Here is a 15,655-nt window from a genome sequence, read left to right on the forward strand (position 1 = left end):
GCGAGCTGTTGAAACAGTCAGGTAACCCCACTGCGTCTGGCCCAGCCTGAAGCAGGCCTCTCGTCCTGCCGAACCCATCCCCCTCCCATCTCTCCTTGTCCTCTGGTCTGTCGGCTCCTCCTGCACCAGTGACACGGAAGCCAGCCAGCCTTTCACACCACCCTCAGTCCCATCCAGAAGGTGTCGGGACAAAGACAACTCCTCCCCTCACCTGCAACAGGCAAGTTTATCTCACTAGGGCTGGTCCCCCAGTCTTCTCCCGTCTCACCAGCTGCCCCTGTCCCATCCCAAGCTAAACTGGGAAACAGCAAGATTCCTTCTTCCTCGTCCATGGTTCACTAATGCAGCAAATATTTAGAGAGCTTCTGTGAGTACAAGACCCTGGGTTAGGCTGAGATCTGGGGCGCCAGCAGTGAAAGAGGTGCCCAGGGTTCCTGAGCGCAGGCAGCTGACGCGCTGAAGGGGAAGACATAGGCGAGACATAAAGTGACATCCTTGCTACATCCCTCACCGTTCAGTGATTCTACCAAGAATCATTTCTTGAACACCCATGCAAAGGCAGGTGCTCTGCTAGACACTTGAGACTTCTCAGTGAGTAAACACACAAGAGTCCCTCCTCTTCTCAAATGCAAAATTGTTCTAGGCATTAGAAAGGTGTGGGTCTGTCAATCTGCCACCTCCTTCCCTTCAAGGTTTAGAAAGAGCCAACGATTAATTACATTTTAGCTTGTCTTCTCTTGGGAAAAACCTCAATCCTGTTAAGCCCTGAGAAGAGATCTCATTCTCTGTCTAAATCCCCCAGCAGGGGAAGGATCTAGAGGGCAAGATCTAGACCCTTTGCATTCCTCTCCATCTATTTAAGTGGCTCAGCCTCAAACCCCAAGTCCTGGGTCAGCCCCTGGCCAGTGAGGAGGTCCCCAGGGGAGGTTTGGCCCAGCCTGGCTGTGGGGCAGTGTCCTGCTCAGACCCCACTCCCCTTCCCCAGTCTCCCCACTCTTCTCTCTTTCCTTCCTCTTTCACTTCCTTCTCCCCTGCCTTCTTCTTTCCCTTCCTGCTAAGGGGACTATTTCCCCCCCAAGGCCCAGACGCAGCCCTCGCTCCCTGGGAGTGGACCATGCACTGCAGCTGCTTGGCCAAGGGCCTCCCTGCCATCTCCGCTGCTGGTAACGCCTGGATCCCAGGTGAGCCTCTGCCAGGGGTCCCAGCGGCGCTCCAGAGGAGGCCTCGGGGAGCAGTGGGGCGGTGCTGACTCCCCTCTCCACCCCAGGCCTGGCCTTCCCCGACTGGGCCTACAAAGCCGAGTCGTCCCCAGGCTCCCGGCAGATCCAGCTGTGGCACTTCATCCTAGAGCTGCTGCAGAAGGAGGAGTTCCACCATGTCATTGCCTGGCAGCAGGGAGAATACGGGGAATTCGTCATCAAGGATCCAGACGAGGTGGCCCGCCTCTGGGGCCGCAGGAAGTGCAAACCACAGATGAATTACGACAAGCTGAGCCGGGCCCTCAGGTGAGAGGAGGCAGCCAATGTGACCAGAGAGGGAAGAGTTCAGAGAAAAAGGCTGTGGTTTCTGGCACCCCTGTCCAATTCCCGCCCCTCTGAGGCTTGGGAAATGCTCTGGAGTGTGTCTAGCGGTTATCCAAGAACAGCTAGGGGTCAATCTTGCCAATCTTGGGGAGCAGGGATATGGCTGGGTCTCTTGAATGCATCCTCCCTGCCAACCTCCTGCTCTCATCCTTGGGATCTCCAGATATTACTACAATAAGAGGATCCTGCACAAGACCAAAGGCAAAAGGTTCACTTACAAGTTCAACTTCAGCAAGCTCATCGTCGTTAACTACCCTCTGTGGGAGATCCGGACAGCCCCGTCCCCCTGCTTGCTGCTGGGGGCCCCTGCTCTATTTCAGCCAGCGCTGCTCCCCATGGGTATGAAGAGTGAGGTAGGCACGAAAGCTGGGCCTGTCCCCAGAGCTCCTCCAGACCTCGCCTCTCCATCCAGAATGCCCCCACCCTCCTCTCTGCCTTGGGGGCCCATTAGCTTTCAATGTTCTTCTCCCCCTGCATCCAAGTCCCCGAGTGTCCCAGGGGCAGAAGTGATATTCTGAATCACCCCTCCATTTTTAACAATCCCGACAATATAGCCTGTGAGAGAGGGCAACTCCTTCTGCACCAGGCATGACTCCTTTAATGATGGGTCACAAGGAAGGGGGTTGGGTCTCCAGAGAGGGTGCAGGACATGTGGGCAGTGCTGACTTAAGAACCATTATGAGACTATTTCATTATTTTAATGACTGGTTGTTAAACAATGTGTACTGTGGAATACATACCAAGGAGGGACCGTTCCACCCCCGTGCCTGCCTCTCCTCACTCCCCAGCTCCTACACAGCATGCTGTTCACCCATCGGGCCATGGCGGAGCAGCTGGCTGGACAGTGGACCCCTCAAGGGCCACCAGAGGCCTCTGGGAACAAGAAGGGGAGCAGCAGCAGTGTCCACCGTGAGTGCTCACGCCTGGAGAGGGCCCAGGGAATTTTGAACAGAGGAGGGGAGAACCCTTCAGATTGAGCGCATGGAAGAGCGGGCATGAGTCCGGGAACACATCGTGTATACAATCAACAAACATTTAGTGCACACCAGCTATTTACTCAGAGAAGGCAATGGCAACCCACTCCAGTACTCTTGCCTGGAGAATCCCATGGGCGGGCGAGCCTAGTGGGCTGCCATCTACGGGGGTCACACAGAGTCAGACACAACTGAAGCGACTTAGCAGCAGCTGCCGCTATTTACTAGGTGTGGGGGTCCACGTGTGAAAGACGGCCCTCAGGATGCTCAGAGACAAGTGAGGAGCAGAAATAGGAGGGTGGTCAGTGACCAGTACTGGGATTCAGGGAAGCGCAAGGTGCGCTTGGGGCTTCCTGGAGGAGGCTACACCTGAGCAGGTGAAGAAGATGGAGAAAGATGTCCAGACAGAGGGAACAGCATTTATAATGGAAAAAGCTGCCAATGAGCGTAGTCAAATCTGAAGATCTGCTGGTAGCTTACATGGTCAGAGTGAGGCATGTCAGGAGCAGGGATGAGGAGAAAGAGGAGAGACACAGCTGACAAGATGATGCTGGCAAGGGAAATGGGCGTTTAGTCCCAGAAAGCCTCAGAAGCCATGCTGAAGTGCTTGGACTTAATCCTGAAAGCAAAAGGAACCCAGAGGGAGAAACGTGTCCAGATGTTCATTTTACAAAGACAACTTGGGATGTATGTAGAGTTAGGGATGTAGGATGCCTACAACCGGTGTTGGAGGCTTTTGAAGATCTAGGTAGCTGGTGACGGAGCCAGAACCAAGGCAAGGGCCTGGGTGCAGAAGGAGGCCCAGTTGAAGAGAAATTGGGAAGATACATTTCACTCATTCATTCACTCATTACTTCTTTCAACAGATAGCTCATGAGCTCCTGTTGAATGTGCCAGGCCCTGTCCTAGGGCTTGGGGCGCCAACGTGAGCAAGATTGCCTTTATAAAGTTTGTAGGCAAGAGGGATATTCAGTTAATAAGCCAACAAACTGACAAGTATTGGTATCTGTACCAAATGCTAGAGAAGCTCAGGGTGCAGAGAGCAGCCAGGAAGACTTCCTTGACAAAGTGGCATTTGAGCTGAGACCTAGAATGTAAACTGGTGCCAGCTTAGTTCAGAGGGAGAGAGGCAAGCATATGGCAAGCAGAGAGCACAAAGTGTGCAAAGGTTCTGGGGCAGGAAAGAGGCACTGGGAGCTCACCAGTGTGGCAGCACACGGCGATTGAGGGGGACACGGTAAAAATGCAGGCAGGGGCCTCCTCTTCTGGGGCTGTAACCTGGGGAGCAGCAAAATCAGATTTTTTGTGACAGAGATCCTTGACCAACCATAGGCTCTTCTGCAGAGGCCCACGACATGTCCCTCCACTTCTGGCAATTTTGTGGAACAAAGACCCTTGGCCTTAGCCCCACTCCAGTGCAGCTGGGAGTCCAGAGGTCCCACCTCCCAGAGAATGCAGAGCACCTGGCTCCAGGCCCTCACGAGTGCAGCCAAGGCTGGGGGTGTGGGGTGGCCCAAGGCCTGCCAGGACTCGCAGGGCCACAAGTCAGGCAGCATAGAGCAAGATAGCACCTGAACACCTCCCTGTTCTTCCACTCTCAGCCACCCCTTCCTAGTTCTGGGAATGCCCTGGGCACAGAGCTTCTCTCTTTGAGAAACTATCAGGGGGAAAAAAAAAGTATTCTCTGGCGAGCCCCAGCTTGGAGTTGTTTCGCACCTCCCTGCCCTCTGTGGGTACAGGCCCTACCTGTGCTGGGGCCCTGAGGCATGCTGAGCAGGTTAGGTCACTGGAAGGCCAGCAGCACCCACATGGCCCACTTCTGGACTGGGATTCCAGAAGGCGGTGCCAACCCCTCACTCCGCCTTCACTCTCAACTGCTTCTGGGCAGCCGAGAGGCCAGGACTACTGAGCCAGCGGCAGGAAGCCACAGGGCTAGAGCTAGGAATGGGAGGGGAAGGGGAGGAAGGCTCTTAGAACCATCCCCTCCACTTGCCTGCTCAGCTGTGGGGCTCTGAGGGAGACGCTGTCCTTGGAACCCCCAAGGGATACAGCCTTGCTGGGGAAAAACAACAGTCCCCGCTTCACCTAAGAATCCAAGGAAAGGACAGTGATTCAGGAGAAGGTACATGCTGGGCTTCCCTGGTGGCTCAGGTGGTCAAGAATCCACCTGCAATGCAGGAGACCTGGGTTCAATCCCTGGGGGAGATCCCCTGGAGAAGGGACTGGCTACCCACTCTGGTACTCTGGCCTGGAGAATTCCGTGGACAGAGGAGCCTGGCATTCTACAGTCCATGTAGAGGCTACATTCCATACTTGTATGACCTTTGCTTCCCTGGTGGCTCAGATGGTAAAGAATCCTCCTACAGCGCAGGAGACGTGGGTTCAGTCCCTGGGTTGGGACGATCCCCTGGAGGAGGAAATGACAACCCATTCCAATATTCTTGCCTGGAGAATTTCACGGGCAGAGGAGCCTGGAGGGCTACAATCCATGGGGTCTCATAGTGTCAGACACAACTGAGCAACTAAGACAGATACACAACGCTGGCAGGGGTGTCCATGCTTTGCCTCATGAAAGATTATCTTAACTGTTTTCCCCTTTCACACATCCAATGTCAGAAATTTGTTCTTACCAAATAAATTGGATGAATTAAGTAATAACTAGATGGTTTTTCCGGAGAAGGCAATGGCACTCCACCCTAGTACTCTTGCCTGGAAAATAAATCCCATGGACGGAGGAGCCTGGTAGGCTGCAGTCCATGAGGTCGCTAAAGAGTTGGACACAACTGAGCAACTTCACTTTGACTTTTCACTTTCATGCACTGGAGAAGGAAATGGCAACCCACTCCAGTGTTCTTGCCTGGAGAATCCCAGGGACGGGGAAGCCTGGTGGGCTGCCGTCTGTGGGGTCACACAGAGTCGGACATGACTGAAGCGACGTAACAGCAGCAGCAAATGGTTTTTCCAGGTTTTACCAGCTATAGCCCTGCTGGTGTTACCACCTTGAGTTCATACTTGACCTTGCTAAGAAAAAAATGTGGAACTGGACTTAGGTTTTGTTTGTTTGGTTGGTCGGTTAGTTGTTTTCAATAATTTTATGTATTTGGCTGTGCAGGCTTTTCTCTAGCTGTGTACACAGGCTTCTCATCACAGTGGCTTCTCTTGTTGCCAAGCACAGGCTCTGGGGTGTGCGGGCTTCAGTAGCTGCGGCACACGGGCTTAGTGACAACTCCCGGGCTCTAAAGCACGGGCTCGATAGTGTGGCGCATGGTCTTAGTTGGGCTTCCCAGGTGGCTCAGTGGTAAAGAATCCCCCTGCTGACACAAAAGACCCAGGTTCGATCCCTGGATCGGGAAGATCCCCTGGAGTAGGAAATGGCAACCCACTCTGGTATTCTTGCCTGGAAAATTCCATGGACAGAGGAGCCTGGAGGGTTCCAGTCCATGGGGTCTGGAGAATCAGACATGACTGTGTGTGCACGTATGCACGCACATGTGCCCGCACACACGCACGCGTACACACACACACACACACGGGCTTAATTGCTCCGCTGCATATGGGATCTTCCCAGACCAGGGATTGAATTCATGTCTACTGGATTGGCAGGCATATTCTTTACCACTGAGCCACCAGAGAAGCTCTGGAGTTAGGTTTTTTGAACTATAGGAAGTGGTGTGAAATTCTATATAATCATTCTCAGAGATCCCAGGCTAGGAACCCCTATTGTAGGATGCTGGGGAAATGGGGTAGGTTTGGAAGGAGGGAGAGCTTCTTGGAGGAAGAGAGCTATGGGCCAGAGCCAGCCAGAGCAGGGGAAGGCTAGGGTTCACCCCACACACATTGGCCTCACAGCTCTGCAGGCCCCTTTGTACCCGTGACACTGCTTGATCTTAGCTGGGAGAGGAGGTTTTATGGATGAAGAAACTGAGACCTGAGAATTTAAATGACAAACCCAGAGCGACACAGCCAGCTCTTTGCCAGACTAGAACAGAACTAGAGTCTTCTTCTACAGGGATGAGGAGAGAGAAGAATGGATCCATTGAATTATGGCAAAGAATAGCCTCAATTCATTCATCCAATGCATTTTTATTGAGCACTTAATACACGCCAGGCTGGGCTGGATCCCAGGATCCAAAACAAAACAGACGCAGTTCCTGCCCCCACAGTGTCGGGGACACAGATATTAAGTAATCTCACAAATGACTCCCGATTCTGAACAACAGGCCCTGGAGGAGAGAACCAGGAAGGAGAGGGGGAGGGTTGTCCAGGGGCTTTCACCCAGGCTGGGGAGGCGTGGAGGCTTCCCCAAAGAAATGACATTTATGATGAGACGTGAAGCAAAGAAAAAAGGAAAGTGCCCGGGTGGGGAGAGAAAGTTTCAAGCAGGAGCAAAAAGAAATAGGAAGTGGGTCATAAAAGGGGGCATCTCCAACGGTGGACACTAACTGACCCTTTCTCTCTCTCCTTCTCTCCCCTTCTCTCTGTCTCTCTCTCTCCCTAGGACTTGGCTCTGCCCCGGTCCCCTGCCGGCCTGGCCCTTGCTGCCACCTGGGGAGCCCCCTGAACGACCTGCCCAGTTTTGCCTCCTTCACCCCTCCCCTACCATTCGCTGTCCCCTCCAACTGGCCCCGCCTCTCAGCACCCTTCTTGCCCCCTGTCGCCCCAGAGCTGCCCTTCCCAGGGTCCTCCACGCCAGGCACCCTGCTCCCAGGATCCATTTGTGCCCCAGCAGCCCAGCATTTTCCAGAGCTTCCACTGTTGGCCAGACTGGCGCAGGGGGCTGAGGAGAGGCTCCGACTCTGGTCCCTGAGGCCCGAGGGGCTGGAGGTAAAGCCCGAGACCACATCGGCTCCCAGGGAGGGCTTCTCCTCAGAGAGACAGGGAACCAGCACTGGAGAGGAAGGCCCCGCATCCCCCAGTCTGGCGAGCTTCAAAGCGGTGTGGCCCCTGGATCCTCCTTAATGGGGGAGGAAGGTGTGAAGTTGGGAGGAGTCCCCCAAACTCCCTCTGTCCTCTTGTCTACCTCCCTCTGGCTTTTCACCTTCCCCTGGCTGGAAGCAGGGTGATTGAAGGGGTGGAGCTGGACCCAAGGGGACGGGGGCATCCCAGGGAAGGAGTATATGTGAGGACGGGAAATCCGAGGCAGTGCGCCCCCTCACCAAACTGCTGATCACGTTAAGGAGAGATTCTTAATCTCAATTTTTTTTCTTTTTTGAGGGAGATGAGAAAGAGGTTCCCATCATTTGAAAGACCCCATACCTGCCCACCCAAGAGGGGAAATTAAGAGTCTAAGCTGGGAATGGGTCAGGAGTTGTTTTGTTCCCCAAGTCTCAGGGCAATTTCTTTCTTCTGTGGGCCACTGTCCCTCACCCAGGCTAAGGTGTCCCATCTCTTTCCTGTGCCTCCACGTGCTTCTCTCCTACCCCTCTGCTTTCTGTGACCCTGGGAGCTCCTGTCACCTTCTTTCTCCAAGACCTAAGCAAGTGGGATCAGGAGGGACGGGCCTCCTCAGCTCTGTAACTCTCCACAGCAAACCACAAATAAAATGCCCTTGGCAAACCGCCCTCTTGGCTGACCACCCACTGCTGCCCTCTGATCTGGTGTGGAGCTAAAGGCCACCCCAGATTTCTGATGGGAAGAGGTGGGAGGAGGGGGTCTGGGAGGGATCCTGAGGCCTAGTAGAAATCGAGCCAGCCAGTCTCCTCCCTCTGCCGCCATCATGTCCCAGAGAGAAAGGCTGAGGCTGCAGCCCGAGTCGCTCCCCAGACCAGTGGGAAACCAGCCTCAAGGAAGGAACTTCAGAGCAGAGCAGAGGTCTTCACAGGTTGACCGCCCCCGCCTCAGGTCCCTGCCATGGGCTTCTAAGCAGAGTTCTAAGGGCCTGGGGATGAAGTACGGTGTTGACAGGGTTCCCCATTGAAGCATCAGGTGGCTGGGGGAAGAGGAGAGAGGGGTCTTTTGTTCAAACAAGGAAAAGCCATCAGAAAAGAACGTTCCAGGAGCCAAGGGAACAGAACCATGTTGCTCTGCTATCTCTAGGCTGCCAATTACAGGCTTCGGATTTATCTCTACTCCCTTCCCACGATGGAGAGCAGAAACTAAGGAGGCTCAGAGGGTGCCTTTTGCCCCTTGTTTGTCCCTGCCTCTCATCCAACGAGTAGGGGTGCTTCCTTCTCTCGGGGCTCCCTGTTCATTCTGCTTTTCACTGCAGCTCAGGCCTTATTCGTGGCAGATGCGTGTTCTCATGGATGGAATGGGGAAGAAGACACCCAGAGAAAGGTGGGGCTAAGCGCTCACCCCACAGAAAGGTTAAGATGATCAAGGAACCAGCCCGCAGGCTTCCAAGCTGGATAGAGGCTGGGAGAAAGGGTCTGTGAGTGGTCTTCATCTTAGTCTCTCTCTCTTACCCCAGATGCCAAAAAAGGGGGACCTCAGACTGTCTCTCCCAGGAGATCCTAGGAGCTACAGTGAAAACTGCTTCTCATTCGCTCCCAAAGTCACAGGCCCATCCCCAGTCCTACAGAAAGGATGAACCCCCAGCCTGGGGCTTTCCCATCATCCTGCCCAGTTTAGGGAGACAAAGAGCTAATGTTGTCTGCTTCAACACAAGGAAATGGATCTCACTGTCACAGGGCTAGTGTCCTCTTCAGAGAGGCCAGTGTCAAGTACAGGGCCCCATAGACAGGGGCCCCCATGTGCCTTCTGCCTGACCCCTCCTCCTCTTCAGTGGCTTGCTGTTGCTATGACCCCCAGGTTTCAGGCAATGAAAACTGCTTTATGGTCACTTTTCTAAAGTTTGTTTTTGGAGGAGGTGAACCCAGGAGACTGAAAGCTCAGCTTCAGAGGACGTAAATTTCCAGGCGGCACACTCTGCCATTTAGACAACAGGTTCAAGGTGAGCAGAGGTTCTCAACCTCAGCACTAATGACATTTGGCAAAATTCTCCGTTGGTAAGGAGCTATCCTATGCATTCCTGGCCTCTAGGTACCAGTAGCACTCTCCCCATCTCTCCTCTTCTAGACCTGATGAAATGTCCTCCCAGGGGAAGAAACCGTACCCGCTTGAGAATCACTTAAGAATGGCTTCAGCAAGTCCAGATGTCCTAAGACGGGACCCTGGCTCCGCCAACGCCAAGAGAACTATTGATGTCCACATTGCAGGAGTGCCCTCTGGTGGCCAGAATCAAGGATCGCGATCAGAAGGGCTTAGCGTTCCCTACTAGGCTGAATGAGTAAAGCCCGCCAGGAGCCGGTGATGAGCACCTTGGAGTCTTCTTAGGGAAGGAAGAGAGTTGCAAGATAGGAATCCCATTTGCAAGCCATGGACTGTTCACTAAAGGATCCACAAATCTAATGGGAAAACAGAGGGTAGATTGTCGATTCTTCTGGTACAATCTGCTGCAGCCATCAACCCTAGACATTACACCCTCTGGCCCTCTGGGGCTGTTAGGCTTCCCCTGGGAAGAGCACCAAGCAGCTACTCAACCTTCTTCTAGGAGGAGTGGGAACTGGGCTGAGACGCAGCAAAGTGAGCTCACCAACCGCCCCTGACCCAGGCTCCTGGGCTCGTCACACCAGACGCAGCGACAGAAGCACGCCTGGGTTCCGGCAGAGTTTTAGGGTGTCAGGACTCCCAGACTTCATGAACCACACATTAATAGCCAGAAGGGACCTTTGAGATCATCCAGTTCAACCCTCTAATTTTATAGGCCCAGAGAGAAGAAGGGACTTGTTCAAAATCATACATGTAGAGGAACCAAATTTAGAATATAAATTTCCTAATTATCAGTTAATGCTCTTTTCATCTCACCATAATCACTTGGACTGAGACTTGAGGCCCTTAAAATTCCTTAGAAATAAGAGCATATTATATATTAACAGGGAAGTTTTTTAAGTTATTTCTGTGTGATTTTTTTCTAATTGTATTACAGTTGATTTTTACTTTTTTTTTACATGGTTGATTTACAATGTTGCTTACAATGTTTACAATTTTAGACGATTCCATTATATATATATATTCTTTTTCAGTATATATATATATATAATTCTTTTCAGATTCTTTTCCATTATAGATTATTACAAGATATTGAATAGAGTTCCCTGTGCTGTATAGTACATCTTGTTTGGTATCCATTTTCTATATAGTAGTGTGTATCTTTTAATCTCAAAATCCTTGTTTATCCCTCCGTTTCCCTTTGGTAGCCATAAGTTAGTGTTCTTTGTCTTGAGTCTATGTCTGTTTTGTAAATACGTCTTTCGTCACTTTTCTCCACTGCGCCTCGCAGCTTGTGGGCCTTGGTCCCCTGACTGGGGATCGAGCGCAGACCGCTGCGGTGCAGGCACTGAGCCCTAGTGCTCGGCCACAGGGGATTCCCAAACCACAGCAGCAGACACGTTCCTTGCTGTGTGCGTTTTGGCGCATGATTACGTATTGTCCGGGGCTGTCCTCTGCTTGCCTGATGTGTGCTAATGCGTGTCCCCATAAGGCTGGTTTTCTCAGGGTGATACAACACATACTGTTAAAGGGAAGATGTTTCATTGCTAGAACACTTGATTAGCATATAGAAGAGGTCTCGAAGACATAAAAACAAAAGTGCTTGCTGCCCTGAATCATTGCTGGCAATCCCTGTCCTCTCCCTTTTTTCCCTGCTAACGAAGACCCTGACCAAGACGGGAGAAAAAACTTCAAATACCGTATTCGTTTATACACACACATATGAACACGTGTGTATAATTCAACAAACATTTCTTAAATGCTCACTACGTGCCAAACATGGTGCTGCCATGTTCGGAGGTGCACTGAAGACGCTCCTGTCTGGGAAGGATCACAGACAGTGTGGCCGGGTCAGTGCCTTGCACAGAAGGTAGGTGACCGGGCCCCGGAGAGGAGGGCAGGGTGGTGTTGTCAGGGCTTGGCAGTCACGGTAGGTGACTGAGTACCAAGCACTTGAGAGGCAAAGTTTCTGCATACACGCTCGACACCTAATGTAAACATGAATTTTGTTTGGTATTCAACCTACTTTAAAATACCTGAAAGTAAGCCGCTCTCACTTTCTCAAACGAACTTCATTCTCCCTAGGAAATGTGTATCTCTTTAAATAAACTTGTTTCCACTTTAATTAATTAATTAATTATAATGCCCAAAGGTAAACCTTAAGAAGTCCTTTCTAATCTCCAAAAGCACAAGCAACATGTGTCGACTGTTTATAAAGTTATCAAAACAGATATATAATTCTGTGATCGCTTTTTTCATCAAATATTACTTCATAAACACTTCACTATGCTATGCATTCAGGAAAGATTGAGGGCACGAGGAGAAGGGGGTGACAGAGGATGAGATGGTTGATGGCATTACTGACTCAGTGGACACGAGTTTAAGCAAACTCAGGGAAACGACAAAGGAGAGGGAAGCCTGGCATGCTGCAGTTCATGGGGTCACAAAAAGTCTGACGCGTTTTAGCAACTGAACAATACATTTGTAATTAATGTCACCCACCTTAACCTGAGGCTGGGAAAGATTGAGGACAGGAGAAGGGGGCGACAAAGGATGATACGGTTGGACAGCATTGTCGACTCAGTGGAAATAAGTTTGAGTCATCTCCAGGAGATAGTGAAGGACAGGGAAGCCTGTGCTGCAGTCCGTGAGGTTGCAAAGCATCGGACATGACTGAGCAACTGAACAGCAACAACAAATCTTCACCAGGGCGGACTGTTCTACCACGTCGCTACAACACCGATTTTACCATTACCCTTTTGGTGACTTTTTGGGTTGTTTCTCATTATTTGCTTTGTAAGTAAAATCATTGCAAAACTTTTGTCCATAGTTTTAATCTTTTTTTTTTCCCCCTCAAATTTGTTCTTTGAGATTCATTCCCGGGAGTGAAATAACTGGGTCAAGGATTTTGACATTCCAATACCTATTGCTCAACTGTCCTCTGAAAAAAGATTAGAATATTTTTAAAAGTCACGTTTACATACTTCTTACTATGAGCCAACTGTGTCATAAGAGCTTCAGATACATCAGTTCATCCAAAAGCCACAATAGTTTTAGGAAGTAAGTACTATTATCATCCCATTTTACAGGACGCCAAGGCATAACGAGGTAAAACAACCTGTTCAAGGCCATTTTTCTGGCAAGTGGCAGAGCCAGGTTCAAATCCAAGCCATCTGGCTCCATAATCCTGCCTCGAATGCTGGTCTATGATGTCAGCTGCAAAGGATGAGTTCTTCTAGACCCTGGGACCTCTCCCCGCCTTCCCCCACTTTGATTAATAAGACCAAACTGTTGCATCATTACTGTCTTCTTTGGTATGTTTTTAGTAAATGGTGAGGAAACTGAACATTTTATGTTCATATGCTATTTATAACTTGGACTCTCCTGCTTTAAACCCGGGAACAAAGGCAGCCTCACTAATATAATATTTTAAAAATAGTTTGTGTGCGTGCTAAGTTACTTCAGTCGTGTCCGACCCTTTGTGACCTATGGACCATAACCCGCCAGGCTCCTCTGTCTGTGAGATTATCCTAGCAAGAATACTGGCATGGGTTGCCATGCCCTCCTACAGGGGATCTTCCCGACCCAGGGATGGAACCTGTGTCTCTTATGTCTCCTGCTTTGGCAGGCAGGTTCTTTACCACTAACACCATCTGGGAAGCCCCAAAATAGTTTATATTACATATTATGGTTGGCAAAGGATGAAGGTAGAAAATAGGGTTAGCCAAAAAGAGAGCTTTTCAGAAGGTTTTGAGGAAAGAGAGGAAGACAATGTTCCAGCCACCAGGCAAGGTATCACGTATCTCATTTAGTGTTAATTGTTTATCATAATTACCTACAAAAGTAATTTATCTGGTCACCTGGCTGGGAGATGTTAATTCCATTTGAAATGTTAATACTATCACTAATTAATACTGTTTTTAATTCTTTCATTGCTTTGCTCTAACCCTTTCAGAGGCTCAGACCAGTCACAGCAACCCATCATGGGAAATTTGAGTGAGCTCAGCAGTAATTACCTGAGGGTTCAGCCTGAGGAAAGCAAGCAGTGGGTGAGATTTGGTCTCTGGGCCAGAGGTTTTGCATCCACATGGAATGAGACCCAAACAGCACAATTACCACGAACATTGCCAGGAAATCAGAAATGAAGCCAGACAGAGCATCCATCCAACCCATCTGTTTCTCAGTTGAGGATTCAAAGGTCATCAAGAATAAGTCATCCTGGGTCACTTGGAGCCACAGACTCTGGGTATCAACTCCTATGTATTAGTAATCGATCCCATTCACTTTTCCTACCCCCAGCTTGCCATGGACTGATGGAGAAAATCCCACAACTGCAGGGCAGGGTGCTGTCATGAAGCTGCCCTGTCCAACCTCATCTAGGCCCGCACAAATCTCTTGATGGTCCCACATCAGCTCTTAGCATCTGTTCTAAACCTCCTCGTACCTATTCCCTGCTCTCTTCCTCTCAGTCTGCTTCACTTCCCCCTAGGGCTTCCCTCCCCTGCCCTGGTCTTTTCTTCCAGTCCTAGGAATGGATTGTCTCCCCAGTCCATTGTCTCCCCAGTGATGTAATCCTAACCTAACAAGGAAGGGCCAGCAGGTGTCAACTCTTGTGCCGGCTCCAGTTAACTGACCGGGGCCACTGTGAGGAAGCACACAGTTGAGAAGGGTTCCAACGCTGTGCTGGGGCTTAGGAAGGGAACTGGTGTCATATTTCTCTGTGACTTTCATATCACTAAATCTAGTGACCACACTTTGGTCCTCATCTTATTCTTCTCTTCTGCATGGAACATTGTTGACAGCCCTTCGTTCCATTAGTCGCTAAGATCCATCCGCTGCAACTCTCCCATCCCTAAGACTGTTCCTTTTCAAACTTCTTTCTGGGCTCCCCTCTGCACCCCCACCTCCAGTGTCCTCCAGAACACCAGCCACAGCTCTGCTTATCCTACACACGCCTCCTAGATGGTTTCAGTTGTGTCTTCTCTCATCTTAACCACCACCACACCTCCACAGCCAGCACCAACCTCTGACTCAAGCTTCAGGCTCATTGGTCCAGCTGCCCACCAAGCATCTCTGCCTGACCGTCCCATAGGCAACTCACACATATCGTGCCCCAGATGGAATTCTTTGTCTCATCATCCAGGGCTGCTTCTCAATCCCTTTTACTCTCGGTTTCTAACTTTATTAATAGTTAATGATACCACAGTAAAGCCAATAACACTCAAGTAGAAATTACAGAGTGTCAGGCTATGCTTTCTTCTTCCTCATTTTCTACCCCCAGTCAGCCACCAAATCCTACCCGTTCCACCTCCTAAACATTTCTCAAATCTATTCTTTTCTAGACAATGCTGCACTGACCTAGTTTAGGCCCCCACAGGCCTCTTAGGGAATCTAAGCTTGTCTCTTTCCAGTACATAATCCATACTGCCAGGATGTTCTGTTAAAAAGCCAGTCTAATCATGTGACTCAAAACCCTTCAGTGGCTCCCCTAAAAGGAAAAAAAGGCTTCTGTACCCCCAGCGATGGTTATTTATCTGTATGATTAGGTCATTTACATAGATATAGGCTTAAAACTAGATATAAACATACTTACAGCACATAAAGCTATAAAAATAATGGCAATTTACCAATCAAATAGAAACAAAACTATACACCCAATGCATCTTAAAATAATAACATTAATTTATTGTGACAGATGATGTCTGCTGAAACCAATTGCTGCACAGAATGTGGCTGTGGAACTGATCCCTCCAGCACAGGGTCTCTGGAGCTTGGCAGGCATGCAGTGACTCACTTCTCCCACCACTTTTCTCTGTTGGAACTTCTGCTAGCCCTTTGTTCACTCAGCCTGCTGGGAGGATGTTTGGCCTCCTGGAGGCACAAACGCATCATTTACATACTGAGTCCTCCTCTGTTCTCGTCTCATTAGCTGAGACAATTAAAGCAGCACTGCTCGATGCCAGCTCATCACAAAGACAAAGGCGAATGCAGACACGGGAGTCATTTGGCAATATAGGTTATTAAGCACCACCCACATAATCCAGCACATGGTCATCTCTCTCTCTCTTTTTTTATATTATCGTTAAAAGTTAAGACACGAAAGTTAAT

At 50.2% G+C, this 15,655-nt stretch overlaps 1 protein-coding gene across 1 annotated transcript; it reads left to right on the top strand.

Moving 5' to 3' along the window:
- The first annotated feature begins 889 nt into the window (after nucleotides 1-889).
- ETV3L (ETS variant 3 like) lies at nucleotides 890-8,117 on the top strand. Its single transcript, XM_027529602.1, has 5 exons — nucleotides 890-1,181; nucleotides 1,268-1,505; nucleotides 1,747-1,936; nucleotides 2,372-2,492; nucleotides 7,056-8,117. The coding sequence occupies exons 1-5, from the start codon at nucleotides 1,115-1,117 to the stop codon at nucleotides 7,514-7,516; spliced, it is 1,077 nt and encodes a 358-aa protein (XP_027385403.1). The 5' UTR covers nucleotides 890-1,114; the 3' UTR covers nucleotides 7,517-8,117.
- The last annotated feature ends 7,538 nt before the right edge of the window (nucleotides 8,118-15,655 follow it).

The sequence above is a fragment of the Bos indicus x Bos taurus genome, chromosome 3 (genome assembly GCF_003369695.1).
Source record: "Bos indicus x Bos taurus breed Angus x Brahman F1 hybrid chromosome 3, Bos_hybrid_MaternalHap_v2.0, whole genome shotgun sequence".
Lineage (NCBI taxonomy): Eukaryota > Metazoa > Chordata > Mammalia > Artiodactyla > Bovidae > Bos > Bos indicus x Bos taurus.